This window comes from Gymnoscopelus braueri, assembly GCF_963280865.1.
Source record: "Gymnoscopelus braueri genome assembly, chromosome: 2".
NCBI lineage: Eukaryota > Metazoa > Chordata > Actinopteri > Myctophiformes > Myctophidae > Gymnoscopelus > Gymnoscopelus braueri.
In genome coordinates this window covers 51,989,455-52,011,156 of record NC_137604.1, presented here as the reverse complement: position 1 = coordinate 52,011,156, position 21,702 = coordinate 51,989,455, and the positions used below count along the sequence as shown (strand labels likewise).

Genomic DNA, 21,702 nt, shown 5'->3' with positions numbered 1-21,702 from the left:
TGACACATACAGAGATCTCCATACATGGGCATAAAAGGGACAAGGACTGACAGATACAGAGATCACCATATATGGGCATATCAAGTCAGATCGGCGGTGCGACGTATGTGTGAGGGCCGCGTAGTGGCCCGAACTCTAAAACTCTAGTTATCCTAATTGTGAAATGGGACCTTTCAAGGGCCTGAAGCGAGAAGGCCATTATTGGAAAAAAGTGGCAAAAACTAACTGTTAACATCTCACCCACAATCATTATTCCACAAAAATGTATAAAGAGCTCAAATCAAAGGTTATTCGCTTCTTGCAAATGTTGTACAAAAGCAAGGAAAAGCACAGTTCCTCTTACCAGGCTGCCTTGCAGAATCCTTGGCCTCTCCAGGGCCACTGTGATGCAGTTGAGGAAGATGAAGACCAGAACCACATAGTCGAAGAGTTTATGAGCAATAATAGTCTGGCAGAGCTTTCTGAACCTGACAGAGAGGGATGGGGGGGGGTGGGGGGAGGGCAGAGAGATAGAAGGTGGAAGGTTTGACAAGACTTGACAGGTTTGAAATTTGTGGTACTGATGCTTCTGTGTTGTATTTGCATAGAGAGTACACATTTAGTGGATTTGCATACAAAGTGAGCATTTAGTGGCTGTACAGAGCCGTTTAAAAAGTTGCAGTTCAGAGTGAGTGAGCACCATGAAGCAGCAACTGTTTATTTCCAGCGTCGAACCCCATTCATAGTCAGTAATCACGTTGCGGCGAGATCAACTGGTCTGGGACAAGCCATCTAGAACAGGGTTTGTTTGCATGTCTGTGTGTACAGAGTGTGTGGTATCTACATGATATGTGTCTGTCCCCGCAAAAGATCAATCCCAGCCCATGACATGTGCATGTCATCACAAAACAGAAGCACCTCTGGCTACAAAAACCTGAAGTGCCTGGTGAAGTAAAAGTGAAAGTGTCTGAAGTGTCTGAAAGTGGGTTCATAGTGGAAAACCTATGCATGCAACGATTCTAATGAACCAAGACAATGCAAATCCATGGGGACATGACGAAGCAGCGGAATTATCTCATAGGCGTGAGAAAAGAAAGCGAAAGAAAGAGGATGATTTTTTTTAAAGTGTTAAGTGAAGCATACTGTAAGTGGATGAAGTTAAATAAACAGTAAAACTAGGCTAAACGAAGGGTGTTCATTCCATCTGTGTTCTTTCAATGTCCTGTATACAAAATAAAGCATGGACTGACATACACATTCATAATGAAGACAATAGAGAACATCAGGGAAAAAACTTTTTTCACTTAATATTGTTAACATTAACAATCTAAAGAGAGTATTGAGCATTCTCATCAGTTACTTCAGTAAAGGCATGGGCCAAGTTATTGTATCCAATTTCACCTACAGTAGACTCTATAGGATCGCCCCTGGCTATCTACTGTAGAAAGAAGATGCTTTTCAAGGTAATCCGATTCACTACGCTGTTTACACCCATATTTTGAGTGTAAACAGCTTTATAGTCTTAAATGGGGGAGTGGAGCAATGCAAAGGATCTTCCATATGAACGCGCCTCTGACCTTCAGGCAAAAATGAGGGACAACTGTGATCCGCACTTATCAGGGATTTACACACCCCTTTGTGAATTGCACGTTGGTTTTTACTTAGAGAAAATACACCCTCCTTTAGTCACTTTATTTACACGTTATTTACACTGATATTTACGTCCAGCTTAGTGAATCGGGCCCAATATCCCGAGAACAACACCACGTCAGCTACTGTAGCTTGCTATTCATGGAGCCAGCAGATACATGGTTTCTTTGCATGAACAGAAAAGCTGTTGGATGCCAACACACATCCGTTGTGCTTTTTCCAGCAAAAAAGATGTGGCCATGTCCACTGCCATCCCTCTCTTACTCACCCTGAGACGCTCTGCAATGCAAACTCTGTGTCACTTGCACTATGCCAGGAGGAGGCCTGGCACCAGCCCTTAGACAGGCGAAGGCTAAAGGCTGTGACAGAAACATCCAGAAAAAAACCTGGGTCCCTTTCAACAGATCACAACGCGCTGGGAGCCAAACTGGGAGAGGGTCTTGACAGGTGTGTTTTGATGAGCATGCGGTACATCCTGTTTCTGTTGTACGTCAGGGCCAACACGGGGGCGGGTGGTCGGTCTGCAGCGGTGCACAGAGCTTGGCACATTCAGGAGGTCGGTGCCATGCCTCGAACTTTTGTCCGGCACACTTTTCACATTTCCATTTAGTCGAAAGAGGCGTGGACCGTTGCCACACTAGTATTTATATATGCAGCCAAGCATCCAGCCTGTACAGTGCAGCATCGCTCACCACTGAACATCTTACTGTGATTCATCCGGCTTTGTTCACAAACTGCCCACATACTGCAGTAACTTATTATTGATACGATAGATAAAGATGGGACAGGGAGGACAGACTGTGGTCTTGTGCGCATGAGATGAAAACAAACTAAACGTTTTTCGTTATACACAAGAAAGGCAGCATTTTTTTTTTATGTTGAAATTTTTTTTTTAAATTGCGAAGAACTTCGAACATTTCAAAATGCTCTAAAGTAGTGAAAAAAGCAGGTCTACAAACTCACAATGCAGTGCTATGCAACGTGCCCTGAGCATGTAGATCGGCTATTTTCGCTATTCGTCGTGCATCGAGCTTATCCATCATGCATCAGTGTTCATCCCTTCAGGAAAGCACTTGCACGTGCTTATGTTGGCTTGGTTCCTATTGTGCTAATTGGTCTACTGCCCCGATCTATTGTTACACTCACTATAGTAAACACACGCACCTGTAGACACACACACACAATATAAATACACAAAACAATCTGTCATAGAAATGTATGTATCCATACAGATTCGCAAACACATTGCTTGAGTCACACTGACATAATATTACAGATAAACAAACAAGAAAGCACACACACACACACACACACACACACACACACACACACACACACACACACACACACACACACACACACACACACACACACACACACACACACACACCAACAACAACACCCTCTACTTGCTTGACAGATGGCACCTGCCACAGTGCCAAAACACAGCCCAGGGGCCCGGCTTCCCTAAAGTGGCTTTCAGCGCAAGGGGAATGGAGTGAGTGATTTTTCCTTTATGGTGTGTTCAGGGGTTTGTCTACCCACCAGGAATCGAAGCTGGGGGACTGTCAGAGTAAACAACATAACACCGCTTCACGCACGCACGCACGCACGCACGCACGCACGCACGCACGCACGCACGCACGCACGCACGCACGCACGCACGCACGCACGCACGCACGCACACACTCACACACTCACACGGAATGCCACCTCAGTCCAGTGAAAGTCCGGCACACATAGTCGACTAAACTCTGTGACATTACCATTTAAAAACCCATTAAAACCGGGAAAGCGTCTGTCATTTTGATTTGAGCTAAAAAGCATTATTTTATACTTTGGCTATGCAAAAATAGCAGATATACAAGTTTATAGCGCGTCATGCACTTCTTTGAATATATTCTTTTAAAGTGAAAACGTTTAACTCAAATCTTTGCTTCTGGGGGTCCCTGGAACAAAATATATTGACATGGGGATCGGCGGCCAAATAGATTTTGGGGGGTCCTTGTCATGAAAAGGTTTGAGAAAGATATAGCAACATACGTTTTTCAGAAAACTGTTAGGATTTAGAGAACATTTGTAGAATCGACCTCAGGTCTTAATGGGTTAAAATTAAGTGATATTCAGGCTACTTAATGAGTAACAACAACTTCATTCAGTTTTGACAAACTGCATAAAACAACACTCGTTTTTCAATAAATAATTTCTTATGTCACTATGTCTAATTGTGAGGAATGGGATATTTAATTTTCCCTTCATCTTGGCAGTCCATTTCGTCACTCATTGTATGATTTGTTTAATTTATGCTCGGAGGACTACTTGTAACGTTGTTTAAAATTGCACACACTGCTTGACTGCTTCAAAGCTTTCATGTTTGGCACTGCATAAAACTGTCACAATGATGAAGAGTACAGTCTAAATCAAAATATTCCTAATCAAATATCTTTGATAAACAATGTTTTGTTGGTTTAGACTCTAAACCAATAAAACGTTGTATCGAAAATATTTGATTAGGACACATTCTATTTAGACACTGGAAACGGTCTACATTTCATTAAGCAATACTAATGTATGCAACACTCCAAAATTACCTACTCAGATTCCTGGATATTTTGTGTCGTTTTCTTTTTATTAAATTCCTGGACTGTACAGGACAGGTGGCAACCCTAACGCACACACACACACACACACACACACACACACACACACACACACACACACACACACACACACACACACACACACAGGGAAAGCATACAGGGACACAAATATTTTAGGTGCAGTAAAGGTTACATTCACAAACTCATGGATATGTCCTCATGATATAACACGCATGTCACTCAGCACTCCAAGTAGCAGCGGCTCCGCCACATATGGCAGCAGAGACAGCACAATACTTTGCCAGCCTTTCTGCCTCGTCTTTGGGCATCCCAAGTTGTTCGAAACCCTCCAACAACCAGTCTGTGGGTATAATGTCCATGGCTGGATCACCAGAGGAAACAAACTGCTTAGTCTTGCACTGCTGCTTGGTGTCTCTGTAGTTGTTATCATGGGCCTGGAGGTCCACCCGTTGCTATTCCGACAGCGGACGGACATACCGCTGGAAGGCCGCCGGGTCTATTTCCTCTCTTCCCGGTAGCTGTTCACAGGAAGGAGGGGCCGTCAGGTAGCGTCGGCTGTTGGTAGAGTCCACCCGTGAGAAGTGCTTTGTATGCAAGCTACATAGTCCACAGAAATTGCAAATGCATCCACTGCACCGACTACATTGACAATGGTAGTTACAACGGGGTAGTTTAACGTCATGCCCAGGACACACTAACACACACACACACACACACACACACACACACACACACACACACACACACACACACACACACACACACACACACACACACACACACACACACACACACACACACACACACACACACACACACACACACACACACACACACTGGTCTACCTTAAGTCAGTCCACCTTATTCACTGCCAATCACGTAGATCTACGCGAACCTATTTAAAGCCGCCACGTGCCAATCGCGTAGATCTACGTGAACAAATTTTTCTTTCTTTTTTTATATATATATTTTTTTTTTCCAATTTGACCTAAAGACCAAGGAGATATGATTTTTCGAAGATCTAGACTCCTATCCACTTCCTTGTTAGCTTAAAACTTAAAAATTCTGTATCTCGGCTCCTGTACTTTTTTTTTTCAATGAAAAACTCTGGCACTGGCTAAAAAAATATGAAAATACCTCTGGCAGTTAATGGGTTAAGGCCAGGAGCTGATTTCATTAGCTTCATTATTTTACTCCGTGACATCATGTGTAATGTTGGCGAGCCAATAGATTAGCGTTTATTATTATTATTACGGCGTCGCAGGAATCCCCCCCCCCCACACACACACAGACACACCGCACTGGTCCCATCGCGACACGACGGGACCCCACCGCACGCGTCCGGTCGGGTCGCGAACTCCCACCCCCAACACACACACCCCCCACACACACACAAGTTGGTCACACACTGTTGCACACACACAAGCACGTTCTGTGTGTGCAACAGTGTAACGCAGTGGTGCTGTAGATTCGATGCATTAGCAGTTTGATCATTCTTCCCATAGCTCGCTGGGCCATCCCACTGCTGGGCAGCCGTAACCATGGCGACATTGTTTGACACAAAAACGCAAATAAACAGCTGTGATTTGGTGAAATAGAAATAGAAAAAAAAACGCAGTTGCGTTCACATGGTAATGGTCAATGGCTGTGTGCAAATTCAGATCAATTGCTCCAGCCACTGAGGAGAACCGGACACACAGTTTTGGTCTCACCACCGTCGACCGACCGGTTTGTCAAATTATAGGAGGATTCACACACAGGGAAGTTATACAGGCACACAAATATTTTAGGTGCAGTAAAGGTTACATTCACAAACTCATGGATATGTCCTCGTGATACAACACGCATGTCACTCAGCATTCAATGGGCACAAGTAGTGGCGGCTCCGCCATATGGCAGCAGAGTCTTTGGGCATCCCAAGTTGTCGAAACAACCAGTCCGTGGGTACAGTATGTCCTAGGCTGGATCACCAGAGGAAACAAAGTTCTTAGTCTTGCACTGCTGCTTGGTGTTAAAGCGCCCTCTGTAGTTGTTCTCAGGGGCCAGATGTCCACCCATTACTATTCCGATAGTGGACAGACATAATGCCGGAAGGCTGCCACACGCACACGCACCCACACCCACACCCACACACACACACACACACACACACACACACACACACACAAATGCTTTTGAGGAAATATCCCTAGAACAACTAGTGCTTTAGCTGGCTAGCTCCAGCAGATAACAGGGTTTTCCTTGCATGAACAGAAACATAGTTGGATGCCAACACACATTCTTTGTGCTTTTTCCAGGGAAAGCTGAGGAACATTTGGCCATGGCCACTGCCATCCCTCTCAGTTACTCAGTCTGAGACAAGTCAAACTCTGTTTTACCTGCACACTATGCCAGGAGGCCTGGCATCAGGGAAGACTGGGAAGACTAAAGGCTGTGACAGAAACATCCAGAAATGTGTTTACGACACCCGGGTCCCTTTCAACGGATCACAACGCGCTGGGAGCCAAACTGGGAGCGGGCCTGACAGGTGTGTTTTGATGAGCATGCAGTACATCCTGTTTCTCCTGGAGGCCAAGGACCAACGTGGGGGCGGACTGCAGAGGTGCTCAGAGCTTGACACATTGAGGAGGTCGGTGCCATGCCTTGAACTTTTGTGTGGAACGCTACGGTGAAATCCCAACTGGTCCAATATAAATGGTAAGAGAGGGTAAGAGGGCAGTGCAGAAAAAGGCAGAATGTTTTTGTCTGCTTCTAATTTCCTTGAGCCATGATAAATAAAAAATACATATGCCGTTGACATGGAAAGTGCTCTTGTGGAAATATATAGGGGATACCAGTTCAGTTTATTAGTATCCTGGACACGTGAACAGAAACAATGAATCACAGAGCAAAACCTATCATGCTCACAATGAAGCAGAAGCACTCATCTCCACTATGAAGCACACAAACTCGGCCACACATGCACGCACGTACACACACACGCACGTACACACACGCACGCACGCACGCACGCACGCACGCAGTACAAAATATAAAAAATGACATGGGCTACATACTGTAAATCCTCATTTTATTAAAACAGCTCATCAAAATCTAAAATGAATGCTGATAAGACAAGCTGCTTAAAATCCTTCACGGGAGAAATATATGCAGGTTTTCAGTTCATACCGTTCTTTAACGACTTTAAAAACAATCTGATTGTTTAGGGACATTCCAGTCTCCCTGAAGCAGGGAGTTTGCAGTGGAGATTAATGACATGAATAAAATGGCAATTGTATTTTCACAAATACATTTAAGGAATAAAATGTACATCTTGCCAACCTCTACCTCATTTCCTTCTATTTAAAAAAAACCCATCTAGTCTATAGTCCTTACATCTCCTTCTATTTAAAAAAACCATCTAGTCTATCTAGTCCTTACATCTCCTTCTATTTTTAAAAAACATCTAGTCTATCTAGTCCTTACATCTCCTTCTATTTTAAAAAGCCATCTAGTCTATCTAGTCCTTACATCTCCTTCTATTTTAAAAAGCCATCTAGTCTATCTAGTCCTTACATCTCCCCATTCATTTCGCCCACAATACCCACAATCTTGTAAATGTGACTTGACGATTAAGTTTCATTAATTGATTGATTGAATGATTGATAACTACTGACCTCTATGTTCGCTTGAAAACTGTGCATACTGTAGGCCTGTATGTTGGTCGTTGTTTGTATGTACTGTATGTATGATAAATGTCGGGTCCCACTGCAATGGAATCTCCCAAAACGCAAATAGCCCAACTGCCTTCTTGACTTCCCGGGTGTTGAGCCAAGTGGCGAGCACCCTATCTGTCAGGGACGGCTCACAAAATACTTGGAAATTGAGAAGATAATTTGTTAATGCCTGTGTGGAACTCCAAGGAAACAATGCTCTTGCACCCAACTGAGTGTGACATATTACTGGGCTCAAGCTAGAGCCCTCAAAGTTAAATTGACATTACATTTTGCGGTCGCACTTTATAATAACTATACATTAATTAAGCATTAGTAAATACCTAATTCACAATGAATTCATAATTTGTACAGCATTATTCATACATTACTAAGCATTAGTAAACAGTATAAACGTTTCAACTATACTCTATTTAGCATTAGTTAAGCATTTTCTATATCCCTGCTTCTATCTAATTTATAAATGCTTTATAAGGCATAGATAGTCCTGACTTTAAATGGGCTCACACAAAATATTTAACTAACGACTAGTAACTACCTTAATAAATTGTGCGTTTGTATTCACACACTGTCTAAATCTTTATAAACACTTATTCATACTCAAACTCGTGATTTATTAAGGTAGTCAAGTCGTTAGTTAAGTATTTTGTGTGAGCCCATCTATGAGATAGAAGCAGTGATATAGAAAATGCTTAACTAATGCTTAACTAATGCTAAATAGCCTAAAGTTGAAACGTTTATAACAGTGTTTACTAATGCTTAGTAATAACGAATAATGCTTTACAAATGTGAGCGGGTACAGTGCTTTAGGCAGCAAGGGGGCATTTTTCATTTTTCATTTTATTACAGATTGTTGAAGTACAGAATATAAGCTTTCATATGATGTATCATTCATTGAAATTGGAACACATTTGAAGAAGATGTGATCATTTGAATCTTGTCATCTTTAATAGTCTAAACTGAGATAATCCCTTGTAAAGAATTTCCACTTTCTAGCACCTCTCAGCTCCAGGTAATGGGCGTGAACAATGGGTAATTTATTCAACCTAGCCACTCCTCTAACCACTCCCCCATTTTCGGATTTTTACTGTGGAAAGCAACTAAGTACATTTACTCAAGTACTGTACTTAAGTACATTTTTTTAGGTATTTTATACATAGGCTATTTGAAAATAGCCGCTCTACAAGCTCACAATGCGCATTGCAACGTGTTGTGAGCTTGTAGATCAGCTATTTTCAAACATTTGAGTACTTTTACTTTAGGTACTTTAAGTATATTTTGATGCCAATACTTTTGTACTTTTACTTTGCTTGAACGTAACATTTTGAGCACAGGCCTTTTACTTTCTATATTGTGGTGTTGCTACCACCAAGTGCTTCTTCCACCACTAAATTTGACCCACTGGTAGTCGACTATAGTCGAGGTTTACCTACTAATGATAAAGACACGCACAAACCTGGTGTTTGCACTCTCCATTTACAACCCGTACATCTACAGAAACGTTCAGATTTCAAATATAAAGTCCTTACCTCATGACAACGGATGTTACCATTCACTTCGGGTGGGTCTAAGTACCCGTATCTTCCATATTGTTCAATAAAAAGCATTTTAATCCGATCGGCGGCCATTTTCTCATAGAGTTATAACGTATCAGGAGTGCAATACCCCCCCCAACCGATACGGCCGCGTAGTTGAAAAAAAAAACGGAGATGGCCATCAATCGGATCAAAATGCTTTTTATTTAACAATACAGAAGATAAGGGTACTTATGAGGGCCCGTACATAATTATAACACCCGTGGTCATGAGATAAGAACTTTATATTTGAAATCTGAACGTTTATGTAGATGTACGAGTTGTAAATGGAGAAATGCAAACCAGGTGTACGTTCTGCCATGACGCTTGGCGACGAGCTAACAATGCTAAAGCTCCTAGCCTCGTTACTCCACTGTTGTTTTGGCCACATCTTCAGTGAAATACTTCCATACGAACGTCGAGCGGCCTGTTGTTTAGCTGGGGCTGACCTCACCTAGCTGCTGTGTTCGCTACAATCTTATATTGTTTATACAACTAGATTATGTCCCGAAAAAGACTAACGCAATACTGGCCGCTTCCTAGCCCTGGTCCAGAGCGTTAGTGAGATTATTTTTATTTACTCCACTGCGCCCTCTACAGATCTGGACAATTTGAACTTACCATTAACCAAATCTGTAGAGGGCACTGTGGAGTAAATAAAAATAATTTCCGTCTTGCGGACATTTTCTGCCCAAAAAGTGTATTTTACAGAGTAGCTGGGGTGCTGAGAGGCTTCCCACCTCCGAGAATAGACTTTCAACAACACAAAACAGCCTTTGTTTCAGTGAGTAGCGAAATGGTTTTGTTTATTTTCACTACTCTTGAGTCTTCCAGGGCGTTAGAGGGAACTCACTAACGCTCTGGACCAGGGTCCACCGTGGTGAAGTTAGTTTCAGCCTCAGGTTGAATATTCACCCGGTGGATATTACTCCAGTAAAGTAAAATACCTCAAAATTGTACTTAAGTACAGTACTTGAGTAAATGTACTTAGTAACTTTACACCACCACAGAGAGGAGCGAAACTGATGGGCGGGGATTAGGCTTGTAACCGGAGTACAATGCCTAGCTATGACCAATCGAAAACTCTCGGGTTAGCAACTCTCTACCAAACTCTCCGCCCACAGGACCCACAAGAAACAAGCACACAGACTAGCAGAATAGGAGCCTACTTTACTATACAAATTTAACCATTTAATGACGTTAAAACGGATATCTGTTGGGATTGAAAGCTTGCTCGACATTCGAACTGTGTTAATATGGAAAAAAATGAAAATCAGCCAAAAAAAAAAAAAAGTTATTTTGCTTAGTTTCTACCGTTTCTCATCTCGCGAGTTGATGCCCGAAACACCAGGCCTGCTCACAAATGATGAATTCATGAAGAATTAAGTATTTTCTAATGCTTAATAGTGTATGCTATTATAAAGTGCTACATCAACTCACTTGTTCTGTGGGGAGAAGAGGTAGACGGACCAGTTCTCTCTGTTCTCACACCAGCCTGGCTTGTACACCTCCATCATCTTCTGAAGACGAAAGCACAAGGACTGGAAGGACAAGAGAGGGAGTGAAAGGAGGTGAGAGGGCAAAACAACAACCAGAATGTAATCATCTATTCCTACTGATCATTCTCTCATCAAGTCTCATGAAAATCACACGCACGCACACAGGAGGATAAATTACAATACCTTGCCACACATACCATAAATACACCATGTACCCTGCAACACCCTATTGATTGAAAATATGTATTATGCCCTGATGATGGCCAACTATAGGCTGAAATGGTATTGTCCCTGCCTGCTTTTGTAGTTACGTTTGTGCTACCCTCACCCTGCAGTGTTTTTGCTTTGATCATGTGATCGTTTGGGTTACCATCTCGGAAAAGCGCATACAACTGTACGGCAACTATGTATATATGAGTCGTTATTGTTATCTTTTTACTTAACAAAGTCCGCAGAGATGTCTTACTTACATAGTCTGTCTCCTCTTCCAGATCTGGCCGGTCTTTGTGTGCGTCAACCTTTGGGAAGACCTCAGCCACCAGATACGGGCCCGGGGCCTTGCCGTTACAGTCACGGTGATCCACACCTCCGCACCCGCTACCTCCCTGGCCCCCGGTGGTGGTAGACGCCCCTGACCCAGTGACGCTCCTCCTGGTGGGGTCGGGGTGGGCCAGGGGCAGGCCCGGACCCTTCCAAAGCTCTGGGAGTTCCAGCGACAGAGCCCGCCGGTCCCTCTTGGGAGCGTATCGTCTGGAGAGGAGCAGGGGAGGTGGCAGGGCGTGGTGCGGGAGCAGAGGCTGGTGGGGGTTGGCGGCGTGGGAGAGGAGTGACTCCTGCTCACTGGCGTAGGCGTAAGAATGCGTGCTGTGAATGCGGAGGCTGCCGCCCACCACAGGGGCCCGGTAGCTCCTCCGACCCAGGCTGTTCCAACTAGACCTGCAGGTGGAGGTGGAAGGAGGTGGAAGTTATTAACGACACGTTAAGCCATCAATTTACTTTTCATTAATGATTAACCATTTATCAATATAAAAGTTTCAATGTTTCGAAACTCCAATCAAATGTATTAAAGGTTTATTCAAAGGGCTCAAACATGGCGCAATAACAGAGATATCGACCTATCCCCTTATGTATGATTAAGGCTTAATGAAGTCATTAAGAATTCACTCATGCAATAACCCCAAATCAATGGCTGAATCTCACCTGCGGCTCCATGTGGTTTGAGGAGGGAGAGGGCGTCCCCAGTTGTGGTATGCAGAACTGCGACCGTGACGCTGGAAGAGTCACAAGCCACTGTGATCAGTATGGAGACACACACATCACATTATCTATACTAGATGAACATTGAGTCTCACCCGGAGTGAGCACGTTAACCAAAGTATGCCACGATTCACCACTATTACCAGGTGACACCTAGCAGATTTTTTGGTGGTGAGTTTCGTAATCCTGTGAAGATTTATGTGAGATGTGAAATGAAATTATTTTCCAAACTCATATGGGAATCAATAGATTTCTGTTAATTGCTAATAATGTTTTTTGTCCAACAGTATCCTATCACAGGACCCAGATCACAATGCTAGAACATTAGCCTACGTATGAACAGCTGGCAATCTAGCACTGACACAATACTACTGTGTACTTACACTACTACTGTGTACTTACACTACACTGTGTACTTACACTACTCTAGAGGTTCAGTCAGGAGCACTCACTCAAAGTAGATTTAACCATTTATTGCAACAAATGGAACAAGTAGCTCCGCTCTCTGGGATGTTCCCTGAATATTGCCCAAGCAGCAAAATCAGGGAACGCTAAGCAAAACCCCATCGCGGGCATAAGCAATACATTGACATATTTGCTTGAATCGGCAGACATAAAATCACAAAGTATTTGAGCCTATACCAGACTCTGATCAAAAGGTGCATGCTGGGGTGGAGGAGGCTGCTAAGCAGCAGCGGATGTGGAGCAAGCAGCAAGAGAAGCAGAGATCTAGTGAATGCAAAGCCGTGTTTAAAGGACCCTCTCTGTTCTCCATTCACAGCTCTGCTCTCTCAGCAGAGCTGTGAATGGAGAATAGGAAGCTAGGCTGATTGTTTACAATCATGCAGCTGACTGACAGCCGATTACAGCTGTAAGCGTGTAAGACTCATGCGTCCTGCATGAACTAACGCTAAGCTTCATTTATAGTGCAGTTACAACAGTGAAATGTATTGTAAAGCATGACCAACACAGCAGTTGTAACCTGTGTAACCCAATATAAACACGTGTGTGTTTGTGTGCGCTCGCGTGCGTGCGTGCGTGCGTGCATGTTACAAATTAATGTCTGGACAACCAGTTCTGCACCACAATAAGTTGCAATCAACAGCACTTTGTTACTATATACATGCCTCAGTGCAGTGCATATTCTCCACTCTATTCTCAACTCTATTTGCTTAAACAAAATGTAAATGATAACCACCACATCACACTATAATGCATCTTTATTTCTCTGTAGTGCACATACATGATAACATTAACAATAATAATAATAATAATATAAGGGTAATAATAATAATAATAATAATACTACATTTAATTTATATTGCACTTGTGCTAACATTATATCCATGTGCATTTTCAGTGGGGGGTCGATAGCAGTGTACCCCTATAGGCTCTGGTGCCTGACAGCGAGTTCAATTCCCGCCCGCACCCCATCAAAACAACTTCCCGCAGCTATGCGGCCATGCAGTGGCAGAGATGTTTAAATGGAGTCTGCTTCCCACGCCTCCATTTACATTAGAACATACAAGGCATAAGCCAAGTTAAGCTATACTGTAATCATCTCTTTGACTCTCCCCACGTCTGAAACGTTCTCTAACCATCTCTCTCTCTCTCTCTCTCTCTCTCTCTCTCTCTCTCTCTCTCTCTCTCTCTCTCTCTCTCTCTCTCTCTCTCTCTCTCTCTCTCTCTCTCTCTCTCTCTCTCTCTCTCTTCTCTCTCTCTCTCTCTCTCTCTCTCTCCCTCTCTCCTGCTCTTTGCCTTTTTTTTCCTTTTTTCTACGCTTTCCATACTGTATCTTTTTCCCTCTGTCTCTTTTAGTTTGTCCTTTTCTCTTGATCCTCAATCTATCAATTTCCTTACCCCTCCCCACTCCTCCACCCCACCCTCTCTCTCTTTCTCTTCTACAATATCTTGGTAGAGACAGAAAAGAGGAATCCTCAATTAATAGAGGTTACCATGGCAACTGAGTTGGACCTCGCAGAAATGTCTTATTTCTGTCCTTCTCTTTACTGTGCTTTCGGTTCAATAAGCAGAATAAGTAGGGAGTTACTGTGCTTCCTGTGGCATGTGTGTGTGTGCATGTGTGTGCATGTGTGTGCATGTGTGTGTGCGTGTGTGTGTGTGTGTGTGTGTGTGTGTGTGCGTGCGTGCGTGCGTGCGTGCGTGCGTGCGTGCGTGCGTGCGTGCGTGCGTGCGTGCGTGCGTGCGTGCGTGCGTGCGTGCGTGCGTGCGTGCGTGCGTGTGTGTGCGCATGCGTGGACACGAAGTGAAAACAGCCTCAGGCCACTGTTAACCAACTGCTAGACAAAATGATTTACATTTATATCCTAAATCCATTAGTTAAACACCAGGGAATATATGCACACACCTCACTACTGACACTGAGAGAGAGAGAGAGAGAGAGAGAGAGAGAGAGAGAGAGAGAGAGAGAGAGAGAGAGAGAGAGAGAGCTAGACCTTACACTGCTGAGAGGAGGGGGGCTAGGGTGAGAGAGAGAGAGAGAGAGAGAGAGAGAGAGAGAGAGAGAGAGAGAGAGAGAGAGAGGGGAGAGAGAGAGAGAGAGAGAGAGAGAGAGAGAGAGAGAGAGAGAGAGAGAGAGAGAGAGAGGGCCATAGGGGTTGGTTACAGTAGGTCATTGGTTCTCAAACTTTTTCATGTCAAGGACCCCCAAATTAAGTATTTGGCCACGGACCCCCATCTGAAAATATTTTGTGCCAGAGACCCCCGTACAAGATCTGTGTTGTTAAAATGTTTCACGAATATTAAAACTTTTTTCAAGATGATTATTTTGAAAATAGCAGACAACGATACAAGCTCACAACGCGTTGCATGGAGTGTATCATTTATAAAACATTTCACTGAATACCAAATAACAGATTATTAAACTGGACTGTTAGAATATGATTATTAGCCTACTACCCAGGAGTGAGAGGAAAAAAAGTAGAAAAAGTAAGCATCTCTCTCCACACAGGCTACGCAGTACCATAAGCAAGCACGTAACCGGTCAGAGCTGTCCTATCAATCGATGCCAGACTAACCGATTGTCCCACGGAACTTCCTCATAAGGTCATGCTCATAAAGTCATGCAAAAATGATGGTCGCTTTGTGTGCGTGCGCGTGTGTGTGTGTGTGTGTGTGTTTGAGCGCTACGACACGTGCATGCTAATTGGTGAACGTGCTCGTGGCTGCGGTGGTTAAGCGCAGTGGGGCTCTTCATGGGGTTTTAACTCGGGGGTTAAGTGCTCTTCTCTGTGGGCTTGTTTGTCAGGTCTGAGCAGAGTGGGACGCAACGTAACTGGGGGTCTTTGGTTAAAGGACTCCATGCTAAATTGAGGCAGATGGCCAAATGTCATGCAGGGGGACAGGGGGACAGGGGGGACCGGAGTGTCACTGTCGGGTGGACCACTTTTATGTCCAAAACTGTTACTTTTCAGGACATCAGGAAAAAAAGAACCTGTGCTCCAATGGATCCAATGTAGTTATTATTTAGTCATAAGCTCTTTTTAATACTTTTCATTGGTTCAATATTTATAAAGCCCACACACAAACACTGAAGCACTTTCACTGAGCTTGTATATCGGATATTTTCGCTTCGACGCTCTTGCATGGTCGACAAAGTAGCACATTATTATATGAAAAGTTCCTGCATCTTGTTAGAGCTCTCGATGGGACCATGTGCACCCAAACGTGTTTCAGCACAAGCTTTTTTGATCCCATAGCTTGGAAGGATGATTGCTCTGCGATTGGCTAGTTTGCCGTCAGGCCAACTGAGGACGGACTGCTTCTCCGGTTGGCCTAGTTCGTCATTAGGCGAACAGGCCTAATGTAACTTCATCACTCAGTCACAGACTCAGTCAGTCTATGAGAGACAGTTGCGTGTGTACAGTATACTGTATGGCTACTTGTACTTAGGTAAATATGTAGATAACTTGTTTGGTAGTTTTTTTTATCCCCCCCCCCCTCGTCTTCTTCTTCTTCTTCCCCTTCTTTTTTCTATGGAAATAACGATACGATGGGAACTAGTATGCATGTGATACAAAATGCCGCTGCCAGATTGCTCACTAGGTCAAATAGAAGATGCCACATTACTCCAGTCCTGTCTGCACTGCACTGGCTCCCCGTTAACCTCAGGGTAAATTTTAAGGTCTTGGTTTTAACCTACAGAGCTCGGAACGGTCAGGCTCCGAAATATTTAACCGACCTAGTCCCGCCCTATGAGCCCACAAGGGCCCTAAGGTCAGCTGACCAGGGGCTCATAAAGATTCCAAAAACTTTTTTAAAAACCAAAGGCGACAGAGCTTTCCAAGCGGTTGCAGCGAGACTCTGGAACACCCTTCCTCAAATCTTAAGAGAGGTACCATCTGTGGATATTTTTAAAAAGAAACTTAAAACTCTACTTTTCGCACAAGCATTTTCTGTCTCATTATAACCTCTTTGTCTATGTTGTTGATGCACATGAATTGTACAGCTTTTAATGTTTTCTTGCTTGTTTTTGTTTTTATTCAATGTATGTTAAGCACTTTGTGAGTTCTCTCTGTGAGAGGTGCTATATAAATCAAATTTACTTACTTACTTACATGAAAACAAATTTCACCCACTTTTTTTACTTCTGTAAACCTGTGATGTGACAAAAAAACTGATTCTGATTCTGGCTAGTCTGTGGGTCCATTCCAGACAAAAGAAAACATTTGAGACACATCGACTGAAGATGGCACTGTCAGAAGATGGAAGACCCTGTCTATGGTTGGACATGTATTGTTATGATCAAAACCCTGACTGCTCTCGAGTCTGAACAGCCTTGTCTAATGTATATTTAAGGCAATATTTACTTAATTTTCTTTAGAAAGCTGAGGGCAGAGAGTGGGAAAGATACAGATTATGCAACACGCCTAGGGCTGGAATCAAACCGGTAATATAAATAATAACAATATACATAATGGTGCACAAACCATTCACCTACTGGCAGACCCAAATGATGAATTTTTAACATTCATTTTAGACATCGCTACATAATCTGGATGTGTCTCCGTACATATGCCTGTGTGTATTTGTCCGTGTGTGTTTATGCCGGTGTCTCCATGCACATAGGTATTTACTTATTTACATGCATGTGCATTTGTGTCAACGCCTTCAACTGTGTGTATTGTACATATCACATTAACCCATTAAGTAGTGCTCAAACTTTTTCATGTCAAGGACCCCCAAAATTATATGTATTTGGCCGCGGACCCCCATCTCAAAAGATTATGTTCCAGGGACCCCCCAGAAGCAAAGATTTAAGTTAAAAATGTTCGCTTTAAAAAAAAAATATATATGTATATTCAAAGATTTGTACAAATGTGCAAAAAAAAATAGCACATCTACAAGCTCATAGTGCGGCACGAGGTGACACGCTATGAGCTTGTAGATCTGCTATTTTTTAATAGCCAAAGTATAAAATGACACAGATGCTTTCCCGGTTTTAATGAGTTACGGTGATTTTGCAAGTCCACGTGTCAGTACAATATTATGCGTATGTCTGCAAATTAGTTTCCGTGTTATCCTTTCAGTTACACAATCGTACATGCATACCAGGGATAATGAGCGTCTCTCCAGGCTGCTCTTGCCCAGGCTCTTGATGCTGCTCTTCCTGGTGTCCTGGGTGATGCTGTGCCTCTCTGAAGAATAGGAGGCCCTCTGGCTCAACATGGAGTCCTGGGTGAAGCTGTGCCTCTCTGAAGAATAGGAGGCCCTCTGGCCCAACATGGAGTCCTGGGTGAAGCTGTGCCTCTCTGAAGAATAGGAAGCCCTCTGGCCCAACATGGAGTCCTGGGTGAAGCTGTGCCTCTCTGAAGAGTAGGAGGCCCTCTGGCCCAACATGGCGCCCAGCTCCAGGTGCCCGTTGGGGGTCAGGGTGCAGATCTTAGGGTCTGGAAAGAAGGGACAAACCCTTGTTATGCCATGAATGAAAACTGAAACCATTGATGCCCCCCTTTCATTCTTTACATTTGATAGACTTGGTCAGACAAAAATTACCATCTTGCTCAAGTCATATAATCTTATTATCTGTTTATTATGAAACAGGGATCTGTCATCGAACATCATTTCCCTAGACTCCAAAGGCACTGCCCTGAATTTTTTATATATCCTACCCTATACCGGAGAGACCACCAGTTATCAAATTATTGTCTTGGGAATGTGATAAAAACAAAACAAATCTCAAAAAATGCAATGCTTCATGGGGTGTGTAATTGATAGAAATGTATTATTTTTTGGGGTGAACTAACTACTCCTTTAAGTAAATGTGTTTATGTGTTGCTTAACCTGTAGTAATACATCATCATTTATTAGTTAATGTATACATTGTATAAATAAAATAAAATACATTTGCAAAGTAAATAGTAACTAAAAAGCAGAACATTTTCCTCTGAGATGCAGTGGAGAAGTAATCAAATAATGGAATAGTAAAGTAAAAGTACCTCAAAAGTGCAGTACTTGAGTAAATTTACTTGGTCACCTTTTACCAAATATATCGTGCCTCTATGTTTTGTTTGAAAAATAATATTGAAGACTTGTTAAGATGGTTACAGTATGTTTTTCAGTTTAAAAGAGCCATTCATGTTTTAGCTCTGCTGCCATATGGTTAAAGTAATTGATATGCATAGGATAACTTGTTTGTTATCACACTTGTTTGTGTGATTTCTCTCTACTGTCATCAAAAATTATATCAACAGATGGTTTTAGAAGAGGTTTTAAAGCATCTTGTTTACGTTCCGGAACACTGTTTATTATGTATCAATTTTGGATACATCTTCCCAACTGTTGAAGCTCTGTTCCAGGCTGGCAGTTTTTGTCCATCTAAGTAAATGCCAAGTAGGCCTACTGTACCTCAGTGAATAAAGAGGTGTTTCTACTTTATTAACCCAAACTCAACCTCTGATCAAAACATTCATTTGTACAACCAACTTTAGTGTGCCAAATTACTATAGCTACTGTAACTCCAGCTCTTTCTGTCTGATACGTATACCTCCATGTCCATTTTTTTTTTTTTATAAATGTTTTATCACCCAGTGCCAATTGCCTATGTAATCCTGGGCGCTATTCTCCCTCTGCCAGCCTAGGGAGAGCCCAGAACTGAGCTCATGCCTCCTTCAATGCATGAGGCAAGCTACTTCTTATCACCTGATAGGGGGGAGTTTCCCCAGCAGAACGTAGCGCGTGGAAGGAACACGTAATTCCATCAGGCGCTCGGCTGACCAGGGGGAGGCAGTATAGAGACCAGGATTACTGCATGTTTTTGTGAGGGTAATGTCCATTTTATATGATGGCTATTACCTTCTTGATCCTCCATGCACACACACACACCAATGCACGCACATCAGCAGGTTGTCAGAGTGTGGAGTGATGAGAGGAAGTGAAGACTACTTGCACTCAGAGCTCAGACTGAACTGAAGACAAGCCAAACAACTACAGCGGCACCGTGCTGCATAACAGCAACATGTTGTGTGCTAATACTCTTTACTGTGAGCGCACGCACACACGCAAGCTCTCACACACACACAGACGCGCGCACGCGCACGCACACGCACGCACGCACGCACACACACACACACACACACACACACACACACACACACACACACACACACACACACACACACACACACACACACACACACCACACACACACACACACACGTGTAGTGTGTAGAAGTGACTCATCCACCTGATCAGCTGTTCAGGTTTAATCCACTCTCTTTGTTTTGTTTGGTTTTCTGGTAAAGGCGATTTGACCAACCTCATTCCCGGTTTTATATCCATCTCACATGGAGATAAAGCCTGGAAAAGGCTGCCAAAATAAGTGCCTTCCTCAGTGTGTGAGGAAGGCTTGACTTTCTTTGGCTTGAATCTACATTAGTGTAATCCTTACTGGCAAACACATAGATCTTATTAAATGGGAGGGAAGACGGACGTATTTAATTGTACTAATTTAATGTGGGCATCTGTGGTGATTTCTATAGGGGAGGTGTTTTTTAAACTTGGAATCAGTTACTGTATGGGGGTTTCTTGGTTTCTCTGTTACTAATGAGCAATGCTGGCATGAACGCCTATTTTAAAGTGGTACTGTGTGGGTAATCTGTGTTATTGGTCGGTCACATAACAGTCACATTCACTGGTCTTCATCTGGTTAACCAGTCTCATCATGAGTCTGTCCCACAGCCCCGACAGTCCCCCCAAAAAGACAAGTTGCCTTTCGAGGGAACTTGTGATGTAATGCCAAATTGTCAGTGTTATCACTGACGATTTGGCATCACATTTAAATCTGAGAGCGTATAGATTCACTGGTAAAATAATCTATTTTGAAATGTGGTCTCTCAGATTATTGGAAATGAACAAAACAATAAGGTTGTCGCCTCACCAGACAGCTTCAGGGAGTCGTTTAGCTTTTCACTCTCATCAAAGTTGGAAGACGAGCGGTCATCTTCAGAGTAGGAGCGGTAGGCGTCTCCCTGGACAGAGGAGGAGGGTGGACAGACAGAATCCGTAAGGGGATCATTTAATTTCTTTAAAGCCTAATTTATGCTCTGGCGTGCCGAAAATAGGAGACCTACAAGCTCACAACTCGTCGCCTATACGTCACGTTGTGAGCCTGTAGGATTGCTATTTTTACGGATGAAGCATAAATCAGGCTTGACCACTTGAACCTTATACTGTATACTTCCTTGACGGGAGTCCCTCAGGCTGCCCTACTAGGCCCCCTCCTTTTTCCCTCTACACCAAATATCTCTGACGCTGAAAATAGACGATCTACAATGTACACACCAATCAATGCACACAGGATACTGTAAATCAGCTATCACCACACATTCAGGGAGAGACGGAGCCTCTGTCAAGACAAGTCTTGTATCTTATTTCCTTGTGGCTAAGTACAGTTGTTAAGTCATGGCAAGCATGTTCTACCATTGAGACTGTCACAGCACACACATCAATACAAATTGTTCACTGTCAATGCTAGTAACAACTGGACTAGCCATTTTTACTTTGATTCAGGAAAACTTGTGGTCTCCAATGCGGTACACTGAAGGTCAGTACTCAACTGTTTTACTGAAGTAAAAGTATCAATTCTGCAATGTAGAAGTATTCTGTTCAAGTAAAAGTCCAGAATTCAAAATGTACTTGAGTCAAAGTACAAAAGTATTGGTATCAAAATGTACTTAAAGTAATACTAGGTAACTTTTAAAAAAAAACGAAAGTTAAATTATATATCTTTTGTGAGTGGCAAATGTTTCACAACACCCACTCCATGAATTTCACCCCCGAAAGCCTTTTCTATTATATTTTCTATTGAAACGGTGGCGGGCCGCCCTTCCCGCGAAAATGACGTCATCCGGCCGGAAAACGGAAACGGAAATGCACCAGTTTCTTGTTT

General features: G+C 43.1%; 1 protein-coding gene across 1 annotated transcript in view; it reads right to left on the bottom strand.

The window, feature by feature from the left end:
- Positions 1–21,702, bottom strand: part of LOC308096237 (voltage-dependent T-type calcium channel subunit alpha-1I-like) — a gene marked incomplete at its 5' end in the record, with an annotated part of 278,135 nt that overhangs the window by 200,551 nt on the left and 55,882 nt on the right. Inside the window, 7 exons of the mRNA XM_080443588.1 lie at positions 344–467; positions 10,978–11,078; positions 11,507–11,972; positions 12,237–12,307; positions 17,865–17,922; positions 18,094–18,202; positions 20,692–20,782. Coding sequence (XP_080299714.1) covers positions 344–467; positions 10,978–11,078; positions 11,507–11,972; positions 12,237–12,307; positions 17,865–17,922; positions 18,094–18,202; positions 20,692–20,782 — 1,020 coding nt within the window. The remainder of the gene's footprint in view (positions 1–343; positions 468–10,977; positions 11,079–11,506; positions 11,973–12,236; positions 12,308–17,864; positions 17,923–18,093; positions 18,203–20,691; positions 20,783–21,702) is intronic.